This window comes from Mustela nigripes, chromosome 5 (genome assembly GCF_022355385.1).
Source record: "Mustela nigripes isolate SB6536 chromosome 5, MUSNIG.SB6536, whole genome shotgun sequence".
Classification (NCBI taxonomy): domain Eukaryota; kingdom Metazoa; phylum Chordata; class Mammalia; order Carnivora; family Mustelidae; genus Mustela; species Mustela nigripes.
Genome location: NC_081561.1, coordinates 30,292,234 through 30,319,021, shown reverse-complemented (window position 1 = coordinate 30,319,021; position 26,788 = coordinate 30,292,234). Strand labels below are relative to the sequence as shown.

At 40.3% G+C, this 26,788-nt stretch overlaps 1 protein-coding gene across 1 annotated transcript; it reads left to right on the top strand.

Annotated features, from left to right (window-relative positions):
* The first annotated feature begins 12,448 nt into the window (after positions 1 to 12,448).
* On the top strand, positions 12,449 to 22,704 carry LOC132018592 (uncharacterized). The gene is made up of 5 exons (XM_059401529.1): positions 12,449 to 12,874; positions 20,243 to 20,639; positions 21,101 to 21,211; positions 21,693 to 21,716; positions 22,344 to 22,704. Exons 1-5 carry the CDS (start codon positions 12,449 to 12,451, stop codon positions 22,355 to 22,357), a joined length of 972 nt encoding a protein of 323 aa, XP_059257512.1. The 3' UTR covers positions 22,358 to 22,704.
* The last annotated feature ends 4,084 nt before the right edge of the window (positions 22,705 to 26,788 follow it).

Sequence of the window (26,788 nt, the reverse complement as noted above, 5' to 3'; positions counted from 1 at the left end):
GAGGGCTTACATACACAGTAGGATTGGAGAGTCCCTAGGGAGGGAACCAATCAGCACTAGAGCAAAAGTACCTCATCTGTTTCTGGGCAGAGATTTTTTATGAAGGTTCTCAGTTTTTAGTAAGGTTCTCAGTCCTAGGTTAGAGTCCCTAGAAAGTGAACCAATCACCACCAGAACTGAAATTCCTCACCTGTCTCTGGGCAGACAGTTTTTATGAGAGTTCTTAGTCCAATTATTTATGAAGGTTCTCAGCCTGGCAGTATGTCTTCATCAAATTACACTAGATGAACTTTTGAGGTGAAGATTTTCTCCTAGTTACAGTAAGTCTAGAGATTGAATGCCTCAGAGATTAAAGAACTGAATGAAAAATGACTCAAGCGAAGACATCTTTGTGACATTAAGGATTTTTAGTTTGTATGCCTGGGATTTTTAGTAGGAAATCATATTTCAGGGAATACAAAATTATTGTCTCAGAGATGGCTACTTCTATTACCTTAGACACTCTGAAGAGCCTTAAGTTGTGGTGGGAAGAGCATAGTTCTTAGGAGGGAAAGGTTTTGACCTGTAGTTCTACTACTAATAGGCTTTATGAGAATCAGTGAATTACTGAACCTCTGGATCACATTTCATGAATTTTATGTCCAGGTCATCTTATACACAAACTTAAGACTAATATGACTTCCTTAATATTGCAAAATGTTCCTCAGCTACCATGTGCAACTTTTGGGAATACCAGGTTAATATGGAGAGCAAGAAAACAAGTTGAGAAGAAAAAAAAAAAGTGACACCCAGTCCTGTGGGCATGTGATTCTTCATTATGCAAGAGTCTTTTATATTTGTGCTTTCTGAATGAAAGTATTTTAAAAGTTAAGTTCACTTTTAAGTATAGCCATCCTATGTCAGCAAAGGTGCAATCCAAAACATTCACAGAAGTCAGACTCCATCACCTTTAGTTACAAGGGTAGAGAGCAAAAAATGTGGAGAAGCATTTCCTGGGGACTGAATGGAATTAATGAGGGAGCAGATGTTAGAGTTATAGATTGTGCACAGATGTGGCACTTACTGGGCCAGTCCTACGTTATCAAACTGTGAATGGCAACAATATCGATGTGTCTTTTTAACAGATCTATTAATTACCAGGCTCCTCTCACTCATGACTAGGGTGAGTGTTACATGGTTATAGCAATTACAACAGTGGGTGGCAAACATTGATAAACAAAACATCAAGTATCTCCCTCTCTTTCTCCCTCCTTCTATCTCTTCCCTATATTTTGTGTCCTTTTATAACAGAGGCTGGGATACCAAAGCAGAATATAAGGAGTTTACCAGGTAAAAAGAGATAGAGCAGAGACACAAGAAGTTTCCATTGGTGGCACATGAAAGCCGTGAGTCAGCTCAGTATTCTGTACTAGGTGCATGGTTCCAGAGCACCTGAGACTTAGTGCCTGGGCTTCCACTAGCAGTGGTGTACTTAGGATCAGAATAAGAAGGGTCTCCATGGTAGGATGGAAGGAGAAAGGAGGGACATCAGAGCTGGAATAGGGTTGGGGAGGCAAGGAAGCATGGTCAAAAGGGGACCTGGAAGGTACATTAGTCCCCTTAAGCCCCATCTCAGTGTCCCTCAGAATAAATGGAGAAGTCTGGCTCAAACCTTCCCTCTTGTCTTAAGGGGAAATTCTCTCCACTCTGTTGTGGGGCTGTGTGTAGAGGCTGAATCAGACCTGCTCATTGCCCAGTCTCACAGGCCTCTTCGCACTTTCCAATGAGCAACAAAATTGTCAGCTTAGAACCCTTTTTCTGATTGGCTAAAACCTTATCTGCAGGGCTCTGGCTTCTGTCAGCTGCCTCCCCCTGAGCCAGTCAGCATTCTCCACATTTCCTAGAGCTCTCTCTATGGTCCTCATACTCTGCTGCATTACTCAGGGAAGCCACTGCTGGCCTGGCCTAAGAGGAAAGCAACTCAGACAACTGATTCCAGGTGCTTATCTCAGTCTCCCTCTTGGGTCTCTGTGGAGGCAGAGCACTTGGGATGAAGGCAGTATGTACGCCATGTGGGTAGATGGTGCAATATAGAAATGGTCATGAAATGGGCCAGACTCCGTAAAAATATTCTTCCCAGGGGACATCCTTTGTTCCCCCAGAAAGAAAGATAAAATTTTTGTACTCTCTATAGCAATTTAGGGAGAAGTTATCATCCCTGGTCAGCATCCCTTGGGAAAGTTTCTTGGTCAGTGTAGTTAATCGTAAGCATAATAATAACAATCATCTGTGACCAGAAGGGCCCCCCAGGACCCTATTCTGTTTTTAACTCAGGAATTTTAAAATGTTAAATATTCTGAAAGGTTCTGTGACTTCCTTAATGCCAGTAATAATATAAGAGAAATCCTGCCCCAGCATATTATTTCCCTTTAATAAAAATTTAGCAAGCAATTGTCCCTAATTTTCTCTAAGTCTTTATAAAGCTGCTTACATATGTCCCCAATATCAACCCAGTTATATGAATTTTCCATGACACAGATAAAGTAGGACCTTGCTCTTAGCACAGTTAATCTCTTTAAGGTCACATTTTAGAATCTGAAGAAGGAGTGGACTTAGTAGCACATCAGCCATGGATAAACCATTTCAGCTCTGAAAGACTTAGTTTGCCTCATCTGTAGAAGGAATACACACCTCACTGGACCACTGTCATGATAGATATAATACATATAAATTATATACAGATATAATTTGTAAAAGTCCTCTGTAATCTATGCTGAGTGACACACACATCAGTTCCTAATTTAATAGTGAGCACATTTATTTAAAACATCATTAGCAGACACAGAAAATTCTTCTTGTTATTTCTCATCTCTCTTCAGATGAAAGAATCATCATAGTATTGAATCCCTGCTTCCTCCTTCATCAGTATGGAGAGAAAGGGAAGAGGAAGTATAGTAGATGTATTTAACCTTGAACCCATTACATGTTCCCTCTCTGAAGTGCCATGAATACCATTGCACAGATCTACCATTTCAGCTATAATTTCAGTCTCAGGATCTGGACCTTTTCTCAGTGTGCTCACAAATGTGGAAACTTGAGTGCAAAACACAGAGTCTCAATACAAACTGAGGAAAGAAGAAAGTGAACACAGCTGTGGGAGCTACATGGACAATTATGGCATTCATCTAGGTTTGACTGAGAGAAATAAGTCTGGTCACTTCTCATTGTGACTTCTGACAAATGTCTAAAAGCCTCATCCGGTGCCACTTTGCCTGAGTGCCCTACATTCCTCACTTTCATGATCATGAGTCCCCTCTGACTGAACTCTGACACATACATCTATGTAGTTTCATTTCCAATAATTCTCTCTTCCCCAAAATCCAACAAAAGTCAGATGGTGGGTCCTGTCACTCAATACTTTTTACACACCTACACAGTTAAGGTCCTGGGTTTCAAAGGTGGACATGCACAGATCCTATCTTCTAAGAGGTCAGACATATGTGGGGAAAAATAAAAGAGGAAAGTTTGTAACAACCACTGAATAACAACGTGAAGTACTTCCTGACTAAAGGCAAGACCCAGCAGTGTTGAAAGTCCAGGGGACACTTAAAACTGTCAAACAATAATGGTGCCCATTAGTTTAGTTATTTTCTTTTCTCTTGGAAAGTGTTGGCAACGTAGGACTAGAAGATGATGATTATTGATAGATTTATTCATGCATAATAATTTTACAAGATGAGAATGAAGAGTTGATGGTACAGTGGTAATGAGAGTTGAAAGTCAAGCTTTTCAGGTGTGCCTCTTAGCGGAGGTGATGGCTCAGCAGATAAAGGGCTACGTTCATTTCAGGCAAAAAAGCTTACATGAGTGCAGGGGTAGGTAGGATGCTCAGAGCATACAGTTTGGTGTGAGTAGAGTGGGATTTGGTTATCCTGGTCCTTGTGAGGTGTGGTGACAGCACCATTCAAAGCTGTCTGGGTTTTCCTCACAGTGTGACAAGGAAAATAGAGGGAATTTAAGCAGAGGGGCACCATGACATGCTGGTCCATTCATGAAGCTACCTTGGAAGCAGCATGGAAGGAACTCTTCAGAGGATCTGTACATGACCTTTTATGATCCAGAAAGGATCCAGGTTAGTTTGATGAGCCCAATCCACCAAAATCCAATTTACTGAGGAACAAGTCTGTCAATGGTCAGTTTGCTAAATTTACCAAAATTATTAAAGTGCCCCAAACTCATTTCCCTTTTTTTCCTATTTCTAAAGTCTGTAGATATTCTTATTGATGTGTTAAAAGTATTTTTAGAAGACTGTCAATCACAGATCTCCAACTTTCTGGGGTCCTGTCATTCTCCCATGATCCCCATTCTCTTGCTCTCTGGGCTCCATTTCATCTTTCTGCTGAAAAACAGCTCCCCGTTTCCATGAAGCTTTATAACAAATGCATTTATAACACAAAATGAAAAGTGGTCAATCACACTTCACAATTTCAGAAGTTCTTTAAGATGTTTTAATTAATATAAATTGTAGTAGAAATTTTATCTAGAAAATATATTTTGGTTGAATTTGGTAAATGTTATGACTTGATCCTTTCGAGAAATTCACAAAAGCCTTTAAAATGCTAAAATACACAAAATGAAATACAATTCTTAAAAGGATTTGGCACCAAGTTAAATATAAACTGAATGTTTCTACATGAAATGTTGTCATTTTGTTATGTTCACTAGACAAGTAATGAGTAAGTTCAATAAAACTATTTCTCAAGCAAAATTGGGTTAAATTACTAAACGCACTAAATCAAGTCATATGTTACTCAGACTGAGGCTTGGGCTACTTGCTGTGAATTGGCCATTTGTTGAGTACACTGATCTTTTGAAATAAGCCCCCTGATCTGTCAGGCACATCCTTGAGACTGAACAGGAAACTTCACCCACAAGTTACTTTTATCCAGTTCTTGTTTCTGGACCAGACTTCTCAAGTATAGAATGCTCCAATAGTAAACCTGACATTTCAAGAAGGAGGAGAGGGCATCTGGGTGGCTCAGTGGGTTAAAGCCTCTGCCTTCCACTCAGGTCATGATCTCAAGGCCCTGGGATCCAGCCCCACATCTCATCGAGCTCTCTGCTCAGCGGGGAGCCTGCTTCTTCCTCTCTCTCTCTGCCTGCTTGTGATCTCTGTCTGTCAAATAAAAAAAATTTTTTAAATTAAAATTTAAAAAAAAAAAAAAGAAGGAGGAGGAGAGAGTTGCCTTGGTTTAAGGAAGTGGTTACCAAACCAGGAGCATAACCAAATATGGACTATTGCTTTTAAAAAAAAGGGATTCACTGAGGTTGTGTTTGAGTTAAATCATTAAACTCTCCAGCCAGTGAGCAGGTGTGAGGTAGCATCACTTGTTTCTAGCAGACCAAGCCACTAAGTCTGTTCGAGAAAAACGTTACTTATAAGAGTAATAAATATACAAAACTCAAAGCAATAAACTTCATTGGCATGTGTACAATCCCTCAAAAAGATATGACGTAAGAACAGAAAGAAGTTTAATAATAAAGATAACATGTTCTTGAACAGGACAACTTGTGTCAATTTCCCAAATAAAATATTTAAATTTGGTGTTACTTTAATCTAAATATCTGTAAGATAATTTTATTAATAAAATGTTTCTAATTTTTGTCAAGAATAATAATGGGGGGATGCCTGGGTGGCTCATTGGGTTAAGGCCTCTGCCTTCGGCTCAGGTCATGATCCCAGGGTCCTGGGATTGAGCCCCACATCGGGCTCTCTGCTTGGCGGGGAGCCTGCTTCCTCCTCTCTCTCTCTGCCTGCCTCTGCCTCTCTTCCTACTTGTGATCTCTGCCTGTCAAATAAAATAAATAAAATCTTTAAAAAAAAAAAAAGAAGAAGAATGGTAACTAATAGTTGTTAATAAGTAAGATGGGGGTTGCTCTAATAGATGTCTATTTTAAAGCCAAACAATTAAAAAATGTGTCATACTTTACCAAAAGAAGGATAACTGTAGAATAAAATCATATGCACAGAAACAGAACCTAAGTTTTGTTAAGATTAATGAGATTGAGAAATTGACTATATTTCTAGGAATCTGTTAACTTTTGAATAAAGTTTTGGGAGGGGAGACAGGAACAGATTTCTAAGAAACTTTCACATTATAGGTTATGCTCTCCACTTCTCCATGGCACAGAAGGGCCAGTTAATGGAGTCAGTCCTAGTTTGTGGGGTAAATGGCAGTAGCTAATGGGGATTGGAAATCAGTGGGGCATGAGAGTTCAAGAGATCAAGAGACCAGTCTTTTGAGAGTCTTTTAATATATGTTTGGTTGTCATGACACCTAGAGCTATAATGGAAGGGAGGGCAGCATTGTGGTAAGGAAACTGTGACGAGTGAAAAAATTATAATATGAAGTTTCAGGGGAAGAAGAAACTTAAAGAATTAAAAGAATTAAAGAATTTAAAATAATTCTTCATGGTGGTAGAAATATAATACAAATTTGATATTTCTCAAGAGATTGAAATAAAGGTTTAAATCATTTTTAATTATGTCTTAAGGCATTTACTTCTCCTTCTTTAAAAAAAAAAAAACTAGTCAGACTAGTTTCAAAGACAGAACAAGTTACTCTGCTTTCCTTTTGGATAAATCAAGAATGTTGTACATAATAAAAATGAATTTCTAAAACAGTGGATAGGGAAAAATTTACTAAAACCAGCATTGGGTCTATTGATCATTACTAGCAAAGTAAAAAGAGCTCATATGTAAATGCATATATGGTGGTATTGAGACAGAGGAAAGTTTCACATTTGAATGAAGGTGGCATTCAAAATATAGGAAAAGTGTTAACATTTATTTTATTAAAAAATAGATGATTTTCAAGAACAAAATAAATTGCAGAGACAAACTTTATTAAAATATATTTTTAAAACTTTATATTTAAAACTCATCATAAAGACAAGTTAAAAGAAAAATCAAGAATGGATATGTAAAATGTATATCAATCAGTAAGCATTCCAGTTTTATGAAAAAAAAAAAACTACAGGAGATGCAGTTAGTAAAACTTAATAAGCAAAAGCTAGTATATTAGTTTCCTGCTACTATCATAATTCATCAGTACAAACCTAGTGGCTTAAAACAACACCTATCTTTTGGAAAGGCACAGGTGAATGAATGCTGGACTCAATGGGGCTCTCCACTTAAAGTCTCACAAGACCGAAGTCACCAGCTGGGGTTGCAGTTTTCATCTGAGTATTGGGGGTCCTCTTTTTTTTTTTTTAATTGATTCAATGAGCTGTAATTAAAAATGAGACAAGTATCTGCTCTCAAGAGAGCATGATGCTCCTTTGCTTATTACCATCCTATTTTCAGTCTAATATTTGCATGACTTTATAAACAAAATTATTAGTGACTCAAAGACACAACAAAAGACATTACTGTCAAAATTAGAAGCAAGCAAATGTTCTTTCTTCATTAGTAAGACCAACATATTTTAATTGTGAAATATTAACTTATCCTCCTGTAATTGCCTTTAATTTTCTAAACATAAGTTATGTTATTTCAAATAAAATACATACAAGAAATTAAAAAGTTATTTTCCCTAGATGGCATATGAATAGATATAAACAACCCTCTTTATCTCTTATTAATTCACATGGGTAAGTAAAAATAGATATTTGCCAGGCTTTCCATTTTAGTCCAATATGAAATATAATTTCAATGTCTTTTTTTTTTTTCCAACCCCCCTCCCCCCAGCAACCCTCAGTTTGTTTTGTGAGATTAAGAGTCACTTATGGTTTGTCTCCCTCCCAGTTGGGGTCCTCTTCCAAGCTTGCTGGCTATTGGCAGGATTCATTTCTTTGTGGGAGTTCAGTCCCTGCTCTCCAGCTGGCTGTCAGCCAGAAGACACTTAGCTCCAAGTGGCCACTCTTAGATCCTTGCCACATGCCTCTCCGCATATCCAAAGTCAGAGAATCTCCCTCACATGGAATTTCCCTCATTGGGATGAGGGTCAATCATTTTCAGGGCTCACCTCTATGATCATACTCACCCAAACCACCTCCCTTTCTTAGGGTCAGCTGTGCTCAATGCATAATCAGCCAGGGCAGTGATTTTCCCATCCCATTTGCACATTCCACCCACACTCAAGGGAAGGGGATTTTATAAGGCATGGATACCGGTGGAGCAACATTCCTGGGACCCATTTTAGAATTCAGTTTGCAATATTTTACTGTCTCATCCCCAATAAGTCACATCCCCCCCAAATGGGAAATGCATTAGTCCCTCCCAAGGACCCCAAAGTCTTACACCATTATAGCCTCTGCTTAAGTTGAATATTTCATTTAAGACTGGTTAGTTTAAGTCCAAGTTCTCATCACCTTCCTATCAAATTACAGGACCCAGAGGTGTGAAAGTCAGGAAACACTGAAATGGCCAGAGCGTGATGACTGAAATGTGGGAATTCACAGTTCCAACATAGATAAAATCTGACTTGTATACATCTCCCTGGATGAGACTAATTAAAAAGCAAAAGAGTAGTGTCCAGATCACTGGGTCTCCTTTGAAGTTTCTTGGCTGAAAGCAGCCTGATTCTTACTGCAGCTCAAGGTTCTCATCTAGGGAGTGAATGTTTAAATTTTGAAGAAAAACAGGCACTTGTGGTGGTGACATATGTCACAAACTCCTTGCCTCCTTGACTTGCATGAACATCACAAGCACTGCTTCCCTTATCACACACTGCTCCATATACTGTCCTGACCATTAAGGTACAGTTCCCCCCCTTGTTTTGCACTTGCACTTCGTGTATTGATAAGATCCCAAAAAAAGTGGAGCCAAAGGTTGGCTCGGGGTCTTTTGCCCCTGGAGCATATGGTCCGTCCCCAGGTCCCACCTTCATGCTACTCAGCTGTCTGGAGTAATCTTTTCATTTGCCGTCTCAAGGTTTGCTGTCCAAACCCAACACTGGAGAAGTCATGAGATGGATTTGTTAATTTATCCAAATTTGGAAAACTTTCAGCTGTTATTTCTTTGACTACTTTTTCTTCTTCTAGGTTTCCAATGATAACTAGGATCTGAGGAACAAAGTGTGTCCATGTCATCGGATCCTGGAGGATAGAGATGATAGGGAAGCACACAGACATGATGACATTTATAGTCCTTTAACTAGAAGGATTGGGTGCCATTTTTTCACCCGCAACTAACTTCACTAGCGAGACACTGAGAAGGCACATCTAGGAGGATAACAAGCCATACTTACCCCTCTTGACCATACATACCCTCTTGACCAAATAAAAATGAAGTTACTCTTATTGATGTCTTCTGCACTCTGATCATCTATATATTATGTACTGACATAGTATGTACCAGAATACTTTATAAAGCACTTTCATTTCCAATTAATTTATATTCTTGTTGGTTTTGTTGTGCCTCTTTTACTCTCTCTCTCTTGCCCCACCTCCCCACTCTTTCCTCCATACCCTACCCTTCCTATCTTCAGTTTTTAGCCACCTCCTTCACAGCTCTGTAGCCTAACAATTAAAATCCCAGTTCTCCAATAGCTGTTCAGGTCTATCACATTGTCATGATGTCTGGGACACCTTTAATCTCAGAGAAGTCATGCCGGGTTGTTTCACCCCCTTCCTGATGGGGAAGCTCTTCTCTATTCTCTCATGTCTCTATTACCTATAGTACACAAGTGTCTGGTCACATTTTCCTCAGCCTCCTTTAAAATGAGGAGGAGACAAACCTCAGCCTCTCACCAGCAGCAGAAAGTCCATCTTTGGAGTAATCTCCTTTCCACATGGAGCACTTTTAGTTTTTTCCCCACCGAGTAACTAAATATCCAGTCAGTGAATCCTGTTTCCATTCATGGAAGTGAAGACTTAACCTCACTCTCTATATGCATTTCTGTGTTTTTGTGCCTCCTTCTGTCGGTGCATGGGAGAAGAATGAGGTACAAACAAGTCATCTGCAAGAGAATGAGAGCAGGGGGCGACAGTAGAAAAGACTGTCGCCCCGAACAACTCTTCGGTCTCATATTTATTAGAAAGTGAGTAACAATCAACAAAGCTGGAGTAGATTACACATTGACCATGAATCTTGTACATATGAAAAAAAAGGCAAAATATGTTTGGTTACATAGTACATGACCTACAGTGAGCAAGTCCAAATGAAAGGATTGTCTGACTAACTGCTGATGCTCTCCAGGGAAGGGGAGATAACGGAAAAATGAAACAGGTGGCGTTCCACCCTGAGTGAGGTGGGCATCCCCAGCAGCTTGGCTTCAAGGACAGATACTGTCCTCCCTGCCAGAGGCCTGTTGCCAGTACATGTTTTTCTTAAGGCTACATCTAAGGATGCTTGGTAACTAGTATAATTTCTCATGGGTTATATTTTAAGCAGTATGTTGTTCTGTGAGATGGTTACATTTTTGAAGCTCTCTTTTGTATTTGAACGTAACCATGTTTTCTAATCTTTTTGTGTTATTGTTGTTGTTTTGGTATACTACTTTGATTAGCCCTTATTGTGGTTGCTCTAGGTGCTGAAATATATACATGTAATTTATTACACTCAATGGGTATGGATATTTTCCCAGTCCAAGTGAAGTATAAATTCCTCACCCTTAGTGCCATTAGTACTCCTTACATTTTCCACTTTTTCAGTATAATTATATAAAGTATTTCTTCTATGTATTTTGAGCACCACTTCAAGTGATGCCATCAATTTTACTTCAACCATCAAATATGAGCTAAGACACCCATTAAGACGAGAGGATAATTTATTATATTTAGAATGGTTTCTACCCATTCTGTAGCTATCCTATCCTTTCTGAACTCTCAAAAACATTCTTCTGCTATCATTTTCTTTCTCTTCAGGAAATTTCCCTTAGTTATTCTTATCCATTCTGCCCATTTTAAGGATAGATTGGCTAGTGACAACATTTTCTCTTTTTTCCTTTGTCTAAGTATCTTTATTTCTCCTTCATTCCTGAAGGATAGTTTTGCCAGATAAAGAATTCATGATTGACAATTCTTTTCTTTCAGGACTTTCACAAATTCAAAGCTCCAAGTGTTTGGGGGTTTATCCTACTTGTGTATACCTCAAATTCTTGAGTGTGTAGGATTATGTCTTTATCCAAATTTGGGAAACTTTCAGCTGTTATTTCTTTGAATACTTTTTCTTCTTCTAGATTTCCAATGATAAAAATGTTACTTCCTTTGTACTTATTCCAACAATCTCAGTGTGTCTGTCCATATTCTTTGGTCTATTTTCTCTCTGTTGTTCAAACTGACTAAATTCTTTTGGCCTAGTCTCACATTGGCTGATTGTATCCTCCACTTAACTAATGAGCCCACGTAGCAATTTTTTTATTTATTTTATCTTTCAGCTCTCTAATTGCCATTTAGTTCTTCTTTACAACTATTATTTCTTTATGTAGATTTTCTATTATATCTATTTAAGAAAATTTATAATTGCTTGACAAAGCATTTGGTAATAAATGCTTTAAATTTCTCATTTGAAACTTCCAACATCTCATTCATCTTGGGATTGGTACCAGTTGATTGTCTTTTCTCATTCAAGTTGTTATTTTCCTAATTGTCACTATGACAGAGCAATATTGTATTGTATCCTGGACACTTTTGCTATGATATTAGGAGACTTGGGATCCTATTCATTTTTTTTATTTTACCAGGCAGTCCCCTTTTTGGGGGTTAGCATGTATCCTGGCCTACTCTTTTGGGCTGTGGTTCTAAGGACAATTTCAGAGCCCTTACAGTGCTGTCCCGGTCTGTTTCATTCACTTTGCACCACTGAGGCCTCCTACTCAGTTTTAGTTGGTGTCATCCAAGGGGATGGACCCCATAGGCCAACTGGTGCTGCTAGACGGGAGGTGAGGTCAATCAGCCAGAGGAGAGAATGTCCCTAGGTCTGATCTCCAGCCTCCCAAGTACTGAAAGGCTTCTGGCTTGCCCTTTGCTGGTGCCACAGAGACAGAGAAGCACCAACCTGAGCTGGCAGAATGACAGGAGTTGTTGGGCCTGAGTCCCTTTCTGCACCTAGGTGACCAATAGACACTGGCCTGCTAATGTGTGTGTGGGGCATGGAGTGCCACACTTAGGGTTTGTTAGCTCTGGCATGGACAGCATGGGCCCTCCAACAGCTCCAATTTCTTTTTTCTTCCTTTTTCATTTGTCTGTCAGTGCTGCAGTTGTGGAGTGGATGGATTTATCCAATAACAAAGTCTCAGCTCCACTTTGACCAGAAGTCCTCTTCATTTATCCCCTTGTGATTATTCTGGGTGTTTCATGTTTTGTCTTTGTACTTTTTAAGATGATCTATTTTTGTTAGGGCTTTTTTTTTTTTTTTTTTTTTTATGCCTCAAAGGGGCCAGCGATTGGGTGGGTGGGATTCCGGTGCCCCGGGAAAGTTGCAGGGGGAGGGGAAGGATTTCCTCAAACTTTGACGAGGCCGAGAATGGAGTCAAGCGGGAAGGGGACCCCGGGTCCCCCAAGCCTGCCCCGGCGGCTCCCTCTCCCGCTCTTTACCTATGAGGTGGCCCACGGAGGTCGCATAGGGATCCCGGTGACTCTTCCCAAACGCCATAGTAGCCCCCACCGAGCCGGGCCCAGGAAATCCGCCTCCACCGCTCTCGGGCTCCCGACTCCACCCGCTCGGTGCCCCTGGCTCCTCCTCTTCGGCCGGGCGCTTCCCGGGCTCTGCAGAGGCTGCGCGACCTGCCCGACCGCTGCGGGGCGCCGGGCACCCGGCGTGGGGTACGGGGGCGGGGACACCGGGGACGCCCGCGCACCTGCCACGTGCCCCGCGGGAGCGGCGAGGAGGCGGCGGTCCGGGCCGCCGGGGGGTGTGGGCGGGCGGGGGAAACAGCGGGGCTCGGGCAGGGTCGGTGGGGGTGGGGGGGACCCGGGTGCGGTTGTGGTCCCCGCGGAACCGGCTGCAGCTGGGGGTGGGGGGGGCTCACAGCTTGGGGATGAGACACCCGTGCTCTGACACCGCCGTCTACTGGTCAAGTTACTGCTCTTCTCTGCGCCTCCTGCTCCCCCCCAGATATCTTGAGGTGTGTTCCTTGTCCTTTAGAGGAGGTGACACAGGGGAAGAGGGATTGGCTTCGAATGTAGGGACGCCCCAGGAGCCGGCGTCCTTTGTCTCGCCTCTATTTCCCCGAGGGACCACAGGGCGCCGCCCAGGAGGCTGTGGGTTCCTAACCCTCCCTCCCTCCTGGGGAGGGCTTTTTTTTTTTTCTTATGAGAGTCCTGTATGCCCCTGGATATATAATGCCCCTGGCAAGCGGCTCTAAGTCTTATAGTATAGTTCTACAAATTCCACAATCCTGGACTAGCTTTAGGTCAATGTTTTACTTTGGTATTTTTACAGAAGTAAAAGGTCAAGATTTTATAGTTTCATTTTTATCAATAAGACAGATAATTTCTTTTTTTTTAAAGATTTTATTTATTTATTTGACTGACAGAGATCACAAGTAGACAGAGAAGCAGACAGAGAGAGAGGAAGGGAAGCAGGCTCCCTTTTGAGTAGAGAGCCTGATGCGGGTCTTGATCCCAGGACCCTGAGATCATGACCTGAGCTGAAGGCAGAGCCACCCAGGTGCCCCTCTTTTTTTTTTTTTTTTAAGATTGATTTATTTGGGAGAGAGAGTGAGAGCATGGGGAGAGGGAGAGGGGGAGGGAAAGAGAACCTCAAGCAGACTCTGAGTTGAGCGTGAAGACCAGCACAGGGCTTTATTCTAGGAGCCTGAGATGATGACCTGAGCCGAAACCAAGAGTTGGAGCCTTAACAGACTGAGCTACCCTGACACCCTGATGGATATTTTCATTTACATTGATGAATAAGGAAAATGAATCCAAAAGACATGTTATAACTTTATTTATCATTGATGCGAATAACTGTTTTGCTCAGTCAGGTAATAGTTTTCAAATATTGGAAGGATATTTTCTCCTGTCTTTGTGTTACTCACAATGGATTGGCTACAAAAATGATATCCCTCAAAGTTTAATCTGCATTCACCACTTTCTTAAGTCCAAATCAAGGTCTGAAAACTGAAGGCAGTGGGCCTGCCGCCTGTCTTCTTAAGTAAGGCTTTATTGGAATTCAACCATGCTCATTTATATATATTGTCTAGGCCACCTTTAGCACCACAATAGAAGAATTGAGGAGTTGTGACAGAACCTGTATGTATTACAAGCCTGACCTTTTTTCTATCTCTCCTTGAAAAAAAAATTGCCAACCTCTGATCTAAATAATCAACCAAACAGTAAATAAAGCCCCAACTTCTAGCATTTCATGATTTCCATAGTATAAATACTCTCAGCATAGCTGATTTCACGTTACCAACATGATGTCACTGAAGGAAGAGTTGGAAAGAGATGTTCAGTAGAACACCCTTGTATAGCATTTTCAACATATACCTACAACAGTTGTAACTAGAAGCATATACAAGAGTAACATGCAGTAAATTAAATAGGAAGTGAGGAATGTTTAGCATTTATTTCATTTTAATATTAATTACAAATTTACATAATTTAATTTTTAATAATGGCTATGTTTAACCACTGACTTATAGATTCATGAAATAGTTTGCTCTTGTAAGCTTGTATGATCTGGTTCCAGAGCAATACTGATGATATGCATGAAATAATTCTAGCTTCTTTGACTAGTGTCTTTCCCAGTGTCTGCCCCAAATATTAAGTTTCAGCTTCCATTCAGCTGCAGCTGGGATTTCCCTCTTGGTTTCTAATATCTGTAGATTGCTTTTCTTGATTTTTAGCTCCTTTTTGTATGTCTTTGTAATAATCTTCTACTACTTTCATATATTTAGTATAGGTAGAGGTATTTCCCAAGAGACTTCATGTTGCATCACTGATAGGTAGTCTGATTTCTTACATCCTTACCACTTACTCCCTACTCTGTAAATTAATGTTTTATCCTTTGTCCTAGTGTTTCATTACTGACACTACAGATAGAAATTATGGGTATTTCCTGGCCTGGCCCCATGACTGGTGACAGATATTAAGATTTCATGCACTATCAAGGGACATGATATCAGATTTTAACATAGAACAACAACAGGGACATTCTGGGAGGAAAGAGGCAGGTGGAAGTTGGATTTAAATGTGTATCAGTCAGGTTCCTGGCAGGAATATGCTTGGAAACTCAAACTGGTTAATTTGAATAGAATTTATTTAATAAGGCAGGAATACGCTTGGAAACTCAAACTGGTTAATTTGAATAGAATTTATTTAATAACGCATCTATTTACAAAGCTATGATCATCAGAGTGTAGCAAACCATAGTGACAGAAAGGTATCCTAGCCTAGGGACAACAGGAGCATGGTTACCCTCCTCAAGCCTGACTGGATGAAGGAACAGAGTGATAAAGGGTTCTTGGAGGCAGAGAGTACTGTGTAGAGAGCCACCTGATATATGTGACCTTCTAGTTAAGTGAAACTGGCAGCCTCCTGTAACCTGCCTAGAGTTGGAGTGGGGGCAGCAGGGTAGGGACAGAATTCAGCCCACTTTCCTCTCTCTCTCCAATCCTCTGATTATGCTTTTTATTACTCGGAGCCTCAAGGAGCTAGGAGGCAATTCCATGTGGGTCAGCTACTGAGAGTACAGAGAATAAATAGGACTGTAAAGGGAAGAACTGGGCAAGAAAGGAACCATGGAATCTGGGAGAAAGACGGCCACAGATTGGAGGTGATGCAAACTCAAATAGATCATTTGAGTGGTTTCTCCTCTTTTCAGAAGATCAAAAACAAGGGTGATTTGGGAAGGAATCTTGTCCTACACTGGCTGGATTTCGGTTATGTTATTCATGACTGTTTATATGGAGTCAAATGCATCCCCATCTTTATTTCTCCCTCTCTCTGTCTCCCCTGCATACACACATAAGGTGTAAAAATTTTGAATGATTTTAATTCTTGGTTCATGACTCACTCTTGTTCATCCAAGCTTATTTTTTCACCTATTTTTTGTTTTCAATAATATAATAAACTGTGGTGAATCCAACACTCAGCACATGCATGAGAACCTTCGCAATAACTTTATAATATATCCAAGTCCATTAGGTCAAGCTTACTGATTTATATCCTTTCTCTCTACTGCATGGCCTCTGAGGAATTAAGAGCCATATATTAAATATCCTACTATAATGCTTTGGTTTATCATCTTCTACCTGTATATTGTATTTTTATTCTTATATTTTAGGTTATTATATTAGATGCATATATGCTTAGAGTAGCTATATCTTTCTTAAGAGGGTGAATGTTTATCATTACATGAGTCCTTCTGCCCTGAAGGTGTTTTCCCTGAATTTTTTTTTTTTTTTAAGTAGCTCTACGCCCTATATGGGATTTGAACATACTACTCTGACATCAAGAGCTATGTGTTCTATCAGCTGAGTCAGCCAGGTGCCCCTTTCCTTAAAATTTAGTTTTTGACCTTAATATATACATAACAATTTTATTTACTTAGTACTTGCACGACAGATCTTTTCCATCTTTTGCAATCAATCTCTGGAATGGCCTTTATGCTTTTAGTCATATGTCTCAAAAATCTTATCACCTGCATTTATATTTTGTGATCAATCTGTCAATCTCTGTCTTTTAATCAAAAGTTTAGTCCATTTGCTTTTACTGAAATTAATGAGATATCTAGATCTTTTATACCATCTCATGTTTTCAGTTCATTCTCAGTGTGATTTCCGTGGCTTCTTTCATTGTTCACTGATGTCTGGAATCCATGCTAGCATGTGTAGCAAGTCCAAGGCTGCTGCCTGGCAGGTGGTTCTCTTTTGACTTTTTCTCTGAGATGTGTTTTCAGAATCTCTTTAGGTTGCTCATTTCTAACATCTTCCTTCAGATGGGAATTATTGTTCCATACCCAGCCTTTTTCAGATATTAAGATTATTCTGTCCAGCAGGAATTATGCCTTGTCCCTGGATCCCAAACCCTTTGTCTTCATGTAGACTGGGTATCTTTAAACATTGCATATTAATAGGGATTTTCTGATTGCTTGCATTTTTGTTTTCAAGGAAACTTCTAAAAGTCAACTACCAATATCTTTGAAACATTGATTTGATGAGTTATTTTCTTTTTTCTTTCTTTTTTTTTTTATTGTGTTCTGTTAGTCACCATACAGTACATCGTTAGTTTTTGATGTAGTGTTACATGATTCATTGTTTATGTTTACCACCCAGTGCTCCATGCAATCCATGATGATTTCTTTCCAAATCAAGTAGTCTACTGAAACTCTATGGATGCTCCAAAACACACCGCCTTGATATTCCTACCTGAGAAAAGGAAACAAGGTTATGAGAGGGGACATATACACTTAGCTCTTGCAGGAGGAGAGTAACTGTCTGACCTTGGAAAAGGTTGCAAGACAAGATTTGTGGTGAAAAGAAAGGATGATGGAAAATAGCCTTTGCAGAATCTCATCAATATCATTGAACACATTTTTCTCCAACCAGGGAAGAGCATATGGGAAGGCAGGATCACTTGTCTCAGTCAGTCCAGGCTCCTAATAACCACAAATAAAATATACAATAGCAACAAGGGGAGGCAAAGAGAAAGGGGAGTGAATTTCCATTTAAAATAGGAACAGAAATATAATATTGCAGAGCATTAAATTGACAAGAAATATAAATATTAAAATTTGTAATTATAAAAATTTACCATAGAGCATAAAACCATGAGTAATTGAAGAGACACAGCATATTCATAGATGGAAATATAATTTTGGACTTAATATATTTTCCAAAAGTCCATATGACAATGAGAATACAGATTAGATAAAATAACTAAATTCAATGAAATGGTGCGTATACCCTGGCTATATAAAGAAAAGTCATTTTCTGGGTGCCTGAGTAACTTAGTCAGTTACATGTCTGCCTTTGGCTCAGGTCATGATCCCAGGTACTGGGATGGAGTCGCACATCAGGCTCCTTGCTTAGCGGGAAGCTTGTTTCTCCCTCTGTCTCTTTCTTTCTCTCTCTCTCTCTCTCATGAACAAATACATAAAAATCTTCCTTTAAAGAAGTCATTTTCTTAGGAAATATACACTACAGTATTTAAAGACAAAGATCCAGGGCACCTGGGTGGCTCAGTGGGTTAAGCCTCTGCTTTCGGCTCAGGTCATGGTCTCAGGGTCCTGGAATCGAGCCCTGCATTGGGCTCTCTGCTCCGAAGGGCGCCTGCTTCCCCCTCTGTCTCTGCCTGCCTCTCTGCCGACTTGTCATCTCTCTCCCTCTCTCTGTTAAATGGATAGATAAAATCTTAAAAAAAAAAAAAAGACAAAGATCCATGATGTGTACAGTTTCTGAAAAATTATATATATATATATATTTTATAGATATTATATGTATATTTTTAAATATATACTCTTCTTACTCTTCCAGCTTTTCTCTCTGTTTTACATTTTTACAACTAAAACAGGAAAAGGTTTTCAAGGTTATAAAAATATTACCCCCAGGGGCGCCTGGGTGGCTCAGAGGGTTAAGGCCTCTGCCTTCAGTTCAAGTCATGATCTCAGGGTCCTGAGATCAAGCCCCGCATCGGGCTTTCTGCTCAGCAGGGAGTCTGCTTCCCTTCCTCTCTCTCTGCCTGCCTCTCTGCCTACTTGTGATCCCTGTCTGTCAAATAAATAAATAAAATCTTAGCAGTTTTGGAGTGGAGTCTTTTGGGTTTTCCACATATAGTATCATATCATCTGCGAAGAGTGATAATTTGACTTCTTCTTTGCCGATTTGGATGCCTTTAATTTCCTTTTGTTGTCTGATTGCTGAGGCTAGGACCTCTAGTACGATGTTGAATAGCAGTGGTGATAATGGACATCCCTGCCGTGTTCCTGACCTTAGCGGAAAAGCTTTCAGTTTTTCTCCATTGAGAATGATATTTGCGGTGGGTTTTTCATAGATGGCTTTGATGATATTGAGGTATGTGCCCTCTATCCCTACACTTTGAAGAGTTTTGATCAGGAAGGGATGCTGTACTTTGTCAAATGCTTTTTCAGCATCTATTGAGAGTATCATATGATTCTTGTTCTTTCTTTTATTGATGTGTTGTATCACATTGACTGATTTGCGGATGTTGAACCAACCTTGCAGCCCTGGAATAAATCCCACTTGTTCGTGGTGAATAATCCTTTTAATGTACTGTTGAATCCTATTGGCTAGTATTTTGTTGAGTATTTTCGCATCTGTGTTCATCAAGGATATCGGTCTATAGCTCTCTTTTTTGATGGGATCCTTGTCTGGTTTTGGGATCAAGGTGATGCTGGCCTCATAAAATGAGTTTGGAAGTTTTCCTTCCATTTCTATTTTTTGGAACAGTTTCAGGAGAATTGGAATTAAATGGCTGTGACTAGTCCTGGTCTTCTCTGGGGGGTAGGAACTGGTTATCCTTGTCTGCCTAGTACCTGACCCCGTGACTGCCAGGTAGTGTGAGAATTCCTGGGATTAATGAATGAATGCACTTGGCCACCCATCCACTTAAGCTAAAGAGAATATAGAAGGGAAAATAAGCCTTAAAACTGACTCTATTAATTCGACTTTATTATTTTGCTTCATGTTTTAAAGTAACCCTTGTGACTTCAATCTTAATAACTTAGGGTTTGTGAATGCGAAGTCTAAGAAAAAGGTGTTTACTAAAAATATAAACAGTATTGAATGGTGTTGTAAGGCAGAATTTTAATTTCTTAGAATATCTCAACCAATGTCAAAATAGAGCTGAAGTTTTGGAGTCAATAAACTGATGCTATTAAATTACTGAATAAAAATTGTTTCAAGTTTCTTTTGGCCTGAACCCTACTCATCCTCCTTCCCTGGAACTCCTGCTCAAATCATCACCATCCACTTAAGGGGTAGACATTTTGCAAGTTAATTGTAGTTATTTAATAAACACCTATGTCTAGAAAAATACCTTACCACACACCATCTATATTACACCATTTAATTTCACAACACACTACCCTGGGAGTTAGAGATTAGCAACCACTTTATACATCAAAAAGTGTGGAGGGAGAAGTCCTGCTTTATTATTTTTATTTTTAAAAATTTTATGAATATCCTGTGTAATGCAGTAATTTGTAATTTCAAAATGCCTCATTTTATCAATTAGTATCAAGAGAATAACTTTTATAGGATGATTACTATGATTTATTCAGACTTTGAAAAGAAAACTGACTCATATGTTTATTCAAACTAATAAAGTGGCCAAGCTCAGATCTTAATCCAAGACTCAGAATCCAGGGATCTTTCCACCCTGGTACCAAGACAGGACTCTTCTCCATGGGGAGACTTGCTGTGCAGTCTCACATCTTACTGTCTTTTCTTGTCTGTTACTCCCCTCAGTGGAACCTACAGTGACCATCTCCCCATCCAGGACGGAGGTTCTGAACCACCACAACATGCTGGTCTGCTCAGTGACAGATTTCTACCCAGGCCAGATCAAAGTTCGGTGGTTTCGGAATGACCAGGAGGAGAAAGCTGGTGTGGTGTCCACTCCACTTATTAGGAATGGGGACTGGACCTTCCAGATCCTTGTCATGCTGGAAGTGACTCCCCAGCGAGGAGATGTCTACACCTGCCATGTGGAGCACCCCAGCCTCCAGAGCCCCATCACAGTGGAATGGCGTAAGGGACACTCTGTTTCCTTTTACCATGGGCCCCACAAGGCAGAGAGCAGAGTTTCCTCCAGCCCATCCCATTCCATTCTTCTTCATGTCACTCTGATGCCCATGGTCAGGGGTATCAGAAGAATCTCGATCTCATTGTCTCTCTCTAGATACTAGAGAGATCATTCTCCATACTCTGAACCTACAGCCCAGTCCTTTACTCTAACGGATTTATACTCTGGCTGGTGACAGGGATCTTGGAATCTGAGGTTAGGGTTGTGTCTGGAGGAGCAGGATCCAGCTTTCCCCTACTCTCACATACCCACTGGGTATGAGGGTCTGTCAGTGGGTCCTTTCCTCCCCTAACGGTGGCCAGAAGGGAGCACTGGGCTTGCTTGGCACCTCCAGGACTTCAGGCTTCCCAAAGGGACATTGTGGGGTATGGGGACACTCAGCCTGACACTCAGGCTCTGCTCCCAGGAGCACAGTCGGAATCTGCCCAGAGCAAGATGCTGAGTGGCATCGGAGGCTTTGTGCTGGGGCTGATCTTCCTCGGTCTGGGCCTTATCATCCGTCACAGGAGCCAGAAAGGTAAGGTGCTCTGGGGAAATGGGGGAGAAGGGCTATGCCTGAGGCCCTCTGTTCAGGGGGGCCTCTAGATGTAGCTCTTTCCTTCTGACCCTGAAAGGAAGGAGGCTGGGCTGGTGGTGGGAGGAGATGGAACAACCTAGGGGAAGGCTTTGGACTCTGATGTTACTGGTTGAAAGGAGCCCCATCATGGAGGTCTCAGGTGGAGTATATTCTAAGGCTTCCTGACAGTTCATCATTGTCTCTCTGGCTCCTTTCTGAACGCTTCCTCCTTTATGAGGGTCAGAGCATCTGCTTCCCTTCCTACTGGGGACAGTTTCATTCATTTTGGGGGATTTAACTTAGGGCAGTTAAGGTCTTATGGTTAATGGGTAGGGACAAAGTAAAATTCCACTTAAATTGCTTATCTTACCTCCCTTTGGGGTGAGTGAAAGACTGGCTGTTTGTGTAATGAGACCTTTTTCTGTATCGTTTCTTTTTGTAGGACCTCATGGATCTCCGCCAACAGGTACTAGTTCTGCTCTGATTCGGTGGGGGTGTGGGCACCGGTGAAAGAGGGCAGAGCATGAGGTGAGAGCGCTCAGTTCATTGCCTTGTCCCTGCGACAGAGATCAAGAGTTAGGGAGAAGTTTGCCCAGTTTCTGTAGGTGGACCCAGAGTTGTTCCCGAACCAGGCCACAACATTGGTGGCATCTTTCCGTGAAATGTGGAACCAGAGCCACGTCTTGGGTGTTAGACACCAGGATGATGACCATGTTGTTTTTCATGTTGGCGGCTACTGCCTGTGAGAGTTTATAAATGAAAGGCCACCACTTACTAGTGGTGGAAAGAAGGTGAGTTATCATTACATTTAGTAAAAGCTTAATATTCCCTGAAAGGCTAACAGCTGCTCCACTGCCTCCCACACCTGTGTGCAGCCAGAGTGCCCTGTTCTCTTGAGTTGATTGCACCTTTCCAGGGATACTGGGAGAGGTGATGAAACTCTTGAGTTGATTGCACCTTTCCAGAGATACTGGGAGAGGTGATGACAGTATGCCCTGGACCCCAGCTTTCTCTGATGCTTCAGTGGCCCTGAGAGGAGGGGAGAGGGAATGTCCTTCAGGGTCCCTTGTGCTGATCACCCTCTTTTTTACAGGGCTCCTGCGCTGACGCCCGAGGATACATGGGATTCTGCCTTCTCTAATGTCTGCCTGTCCTTGCCCAGAATTCCCAGCTACAGACCTTCTTTTCCCCACATGGATCAGAGTCCTACAGTGCCTCTGTCACCATGTCACCTCCTGTGACCCCTGCCCTGAGGATCTGACTGAGGTCCTGCTTCCTTTTGGGGGCTTCAGAGCCTCTGCCTATGAGCTCCCTGCCAGCAGCATCTACTCCCGCCCCAAGGGTTTTTCTGTTTTCATTCTTCCTTCTCAGATGGTGCAAGAGGAGCACATTGAAGCCATTTAGCTGAATGTAGAGATTTTACAGTGATTAAACATGATTATGAGTTCTCTGTACCTTGAGTCTTCTTAACTGGGTGGAGGCAGGAAACCAGTGCAGTGCCCAGTTTCTGTAGGTGGAGCATAACTGCTCCTTGAAGGGAAACTAGGGGCACTGTGGGTGCCAAGTGAAGAGCAGGCAGAGGAGAGAGAAGATCGATTCGATAGTCACATTCTTCATGAGTATTTGATAATTGTTCCGTGCAATGGCCTAAGGGTGTGCCGGCCTCTTTTTAGGTGTGGTGAGCATCATGTATGTAAGGTGACGTGGGATTATGTTGGCACAGGTATAGTGGCGCCTAGTGTTTCAGAGAACCCCAAGGGTGTTTCCAGTATATCTTGGCAAGTCACATTGATAAAGGTCCATTTTTATTTTGAGAAAATATAACTAAAAATAAAAGTACTGTTTCTGATTTCACATGATTGAAACTCAATTCAGGTTTACTTTGTTCAGGTTACACAGACATCTGGGGTCCAGCTGATTATAGAAGTGACTAGATCCAGTGGCACCTGAGTAGCTAAGTTGGTTAAGGGTGGGGATCTTGGTTTCATCTCAGGCCCTGATCTCAATTTCTTGAGATCCAGCCCTGTGTCAGGCCCTGTGTTCAGTGGGGAGTCTGCTGGAGATTCTCTCTTCCTCTCTCTCCCTGGTCTCTCTCTCAAATCAACAAATCTTTTTTTTTTTTTTTTTTTTTTAAGTAACTTCTATGTGTTTTTCCTGTCCTTTGTATCTCTTTCAGTGTGTCTCTCTGCACCTTATTTATTTATTTGTTTGTTTCTTTATTTATTGCTGTAGTACAGTTGACATACAATGTTCTATTAGTATTTGGTGTTCAAAACAGTGATTTGACAATTTCATACATTTCTCAATTGTTACCACAATAGTTGTGTAGTCACCATTTGTCACCATATTACATTCTTATAATATTATTGACAATATTGACTTTTTCTCTTCCTGACTTCTTTTACAACGGGAAGATGTACCTATTAATCCTCTTTACTTTTTTGTCTATCCCCCCATCCATCTCCCCTGTGGTGACCACCAGTTTGTTCTCTGTATTTATGAGTCTGTTTATTTTGCTTTTTAGATTCCATATATAAGTGAAATCAAGTGGTATTTGTCTGTCTTTGTCTGTCACTTAACATAATACTCTCTAGATCCATCCATATTGATGCAGATGGCAAGACCTAATACTCTTATGGTAGAGTAACACCCCCCCCCCCCACATCTTCTTTATCCATTCATCTATTCATGGACACTTGGGCTGCTTCCACATCTTGACTATTGTGAATAACGCTGCAGTCAACATAGGGGTGTCTCTGCATCTTTTTTTTTTTTTAAAGATTTTATTATTTATTTGACAGAGAGAGAAAAATCACAAGTAGGCAGAGAGGCAAGCAGAGAGAGAGAGAGGGGAGGAAGCAGGCTCCCTGCAGAGCAGAGAGCCCGATGTGGGGCTCGATCCCAGGACCCTGGGATCATGACCTGAGCCAAAGGCAGAGGCTTTAACTCACTGAGCCACCCAGGCGCCCCCTGTCTCTGGATCTTTTTATGTCTACTTCTTTTTATGCCTTTCTGTCCCTGTTGTGACTCTCACGCTTTCATTGCATCTCTGCCTCTGTCTTTCTATTTCTATCTGCACTTTTGCCATTATTCATCTGACTCTCTTTATTTCTGCTTATTTTGTATCTTTCTCTGCATGTATCTTTTTGTATCTTTGTCTGCATGTATCTCTTCAAATTAGTATTTTTGTATTCTTTTGTAAATACTTAGTAGGAAAATTGATGGATCTCAGGGTAGTGCTATTTTTAACTTTTTGAGGAAACTCCATACTGTTTTCCAGAGTGGCTGCACTAGTTTGCATTCCCACCAACAGTACAAGAGGATTCCCTTTTCTCTTCATCCTTGCCAATACTTATTATTTCTTATGTTGTTAATTTCAGCCATTCTGACTGGTATGAGGTTGTATCTCATTGTAGATTTGATTTGTATTTTCCTGATGATGAATGATGCTGAGCATATTTTCATGGGTCTGTTGGCCAGCTGTGTGTCTTCTTTGGAAAAATATCTACTCCTGACTTTTGCTCAGTTCTTAACTGGATTATTTGTGTTTTGGGTGTTGAGTTTGATTATTTTTTTCTAGGCTTTGAATACTAACTCTTTAGCAGATATATCATGTGCAAATATCTTCTCCCATTCCATAGGTTGCTTTTTAGCTTTGAGGAATGTTTCCTGTGTTGTGAAGAAGCTTTTTATTTTGATGGAATCCCAATAGTTTATTTTTGCTTTCCTTCCTTTGTTTCAGGGCACATATCTAGTAGAAATTGCTGCAGCTGATGTCAAAGAGGTTACTGCCTGTATTCTCCTCTAGGATTTTAATGGTTTCCTAGATCTTTTGTCCATTTTCAATTTATTTTTGTGTATGGTGTAAGAAAGTGGTCCAGTGTCATTCTTTTGCATGTTGTTGTCTAGTTTTCCCAACACCATTTGCTGAAGTAATTGTCTTTTTTTCACTGGATATTCTTTCTTGCTTTGTCTGAGAATAATTGACAGTAGAGTGGTGGGTTCATTTCTGGGTTTTCTACTCTGTTCCATTGATCTTTTGTCTGTTTTTGTACCAGTATCATACTGTCTTTATCATTACAGCTTTGTAATGTATCTTGAAGACCAGAATCATGGTGCCTCCAGCTTTGCTTTTCGTTTTCAAGGTTGCCTTGGCTATTTAGGGTCTTTTGTGATTCCATACAGATTATTGGATTGCTTGTTTTAACCCTGTAAAAAATTCTGTTGATATTTTGATAGGGATTAAATTAAAATGTATAAATTGCTTTGGGTAGTATAGACATTTTAACAATATTTCTTCCAAATCATAAGCATGGACTGTTTTTCCATTTCTTTGCGTGTCATCTTTTATTTATTTTATAGCTTTCAGAGTACAGATCTCTTACCTCTTGGGTTTGGTTTATTCCTAGGTATCTTATTACTTTTTGTGTCTTTATAAATAGGAGTGATTCCTTGATTTCTTTCTGCTGCTTCATAATTGGAGTATAGAAATGTACCAGACTTCTGCATGTTGATTTTGTATCCCTCAGCTTTACTAAATTTGTGTATCAGTTTTAGCAATATTTTTTGTTGGAGTCTTTTGTGTTTTCTCCATAGAATAGCATGTCATTGGCAAATACTGAAAGTCTGAATTCTCCCTAGCTGATTTAGATGCCCTTATTTCTTTTTGTTGTTTGATGGCTGAGGCTAGGACTTCCAGTACTAGGCGGAACAACAGTGGTGAGAATAGACATCTTTATCTTGTTTCTCACCATAGAGGGAAAGCTTTCAGTTTTTCCCCACTGAGGATGGTATTAAGTATTAAGATTTTTGTTAATGGCCTTTATTATGTCGTGGCATGTTCCCTCTAACTGTACTTTGGTGAGGGTTTTTATTATATGTGGATGTAGTACTTTGTTAAATGCTTTTTCTGCATCTATTGAGAGGATCATACGGTTATTATATTCTTTTTCATTAATGTGGCATATCACGTTGAATGATTTGTGAATATCGAACTGGTGATTCTTTTAATGCACTGCTGAATTTGATTTGCTAGTATTTTGTTGAGAATTTTTTGCATCCATGTTCATCAGGTGCCTATAGTTCTCATTTTTAATGGAGTCTTTATATTGTTTTGGAATCAGGTTACTATTGGCCTCATAGAATAAATTTGCAGTCTTCCTTCCATTTCTATTTTTTGGAAAAGTGTGGGAAATTCCCCTGTGAAGCCATCTGGCCTGGACTTTTGTTTTTTGGGATATTTTTGATTACTGATTCAATTTCTTTCTTTCTTTTTCTTTCTTTCTTTCTTTTTTTTTTTTTTTACTGATTCAATTTCTTTGCTGGTTATTAGTCTGTTAAATGTTTTTATTTCTTCCTGTTTCAGCTTTTGTAATTTATATGTTTCTAGGAATTTATCCATTTCTTCCAGATTGTCCAATTTGTTGGCATGTAGTTTTTCAGAATATTCTCTGTAATTTATTTCTGTGCTCTTTGTTATGATCTCTTCTTTTCTTTTCATTTGTGATTTTATTTATTTGGGCCTCCTTTTTTTTTTTT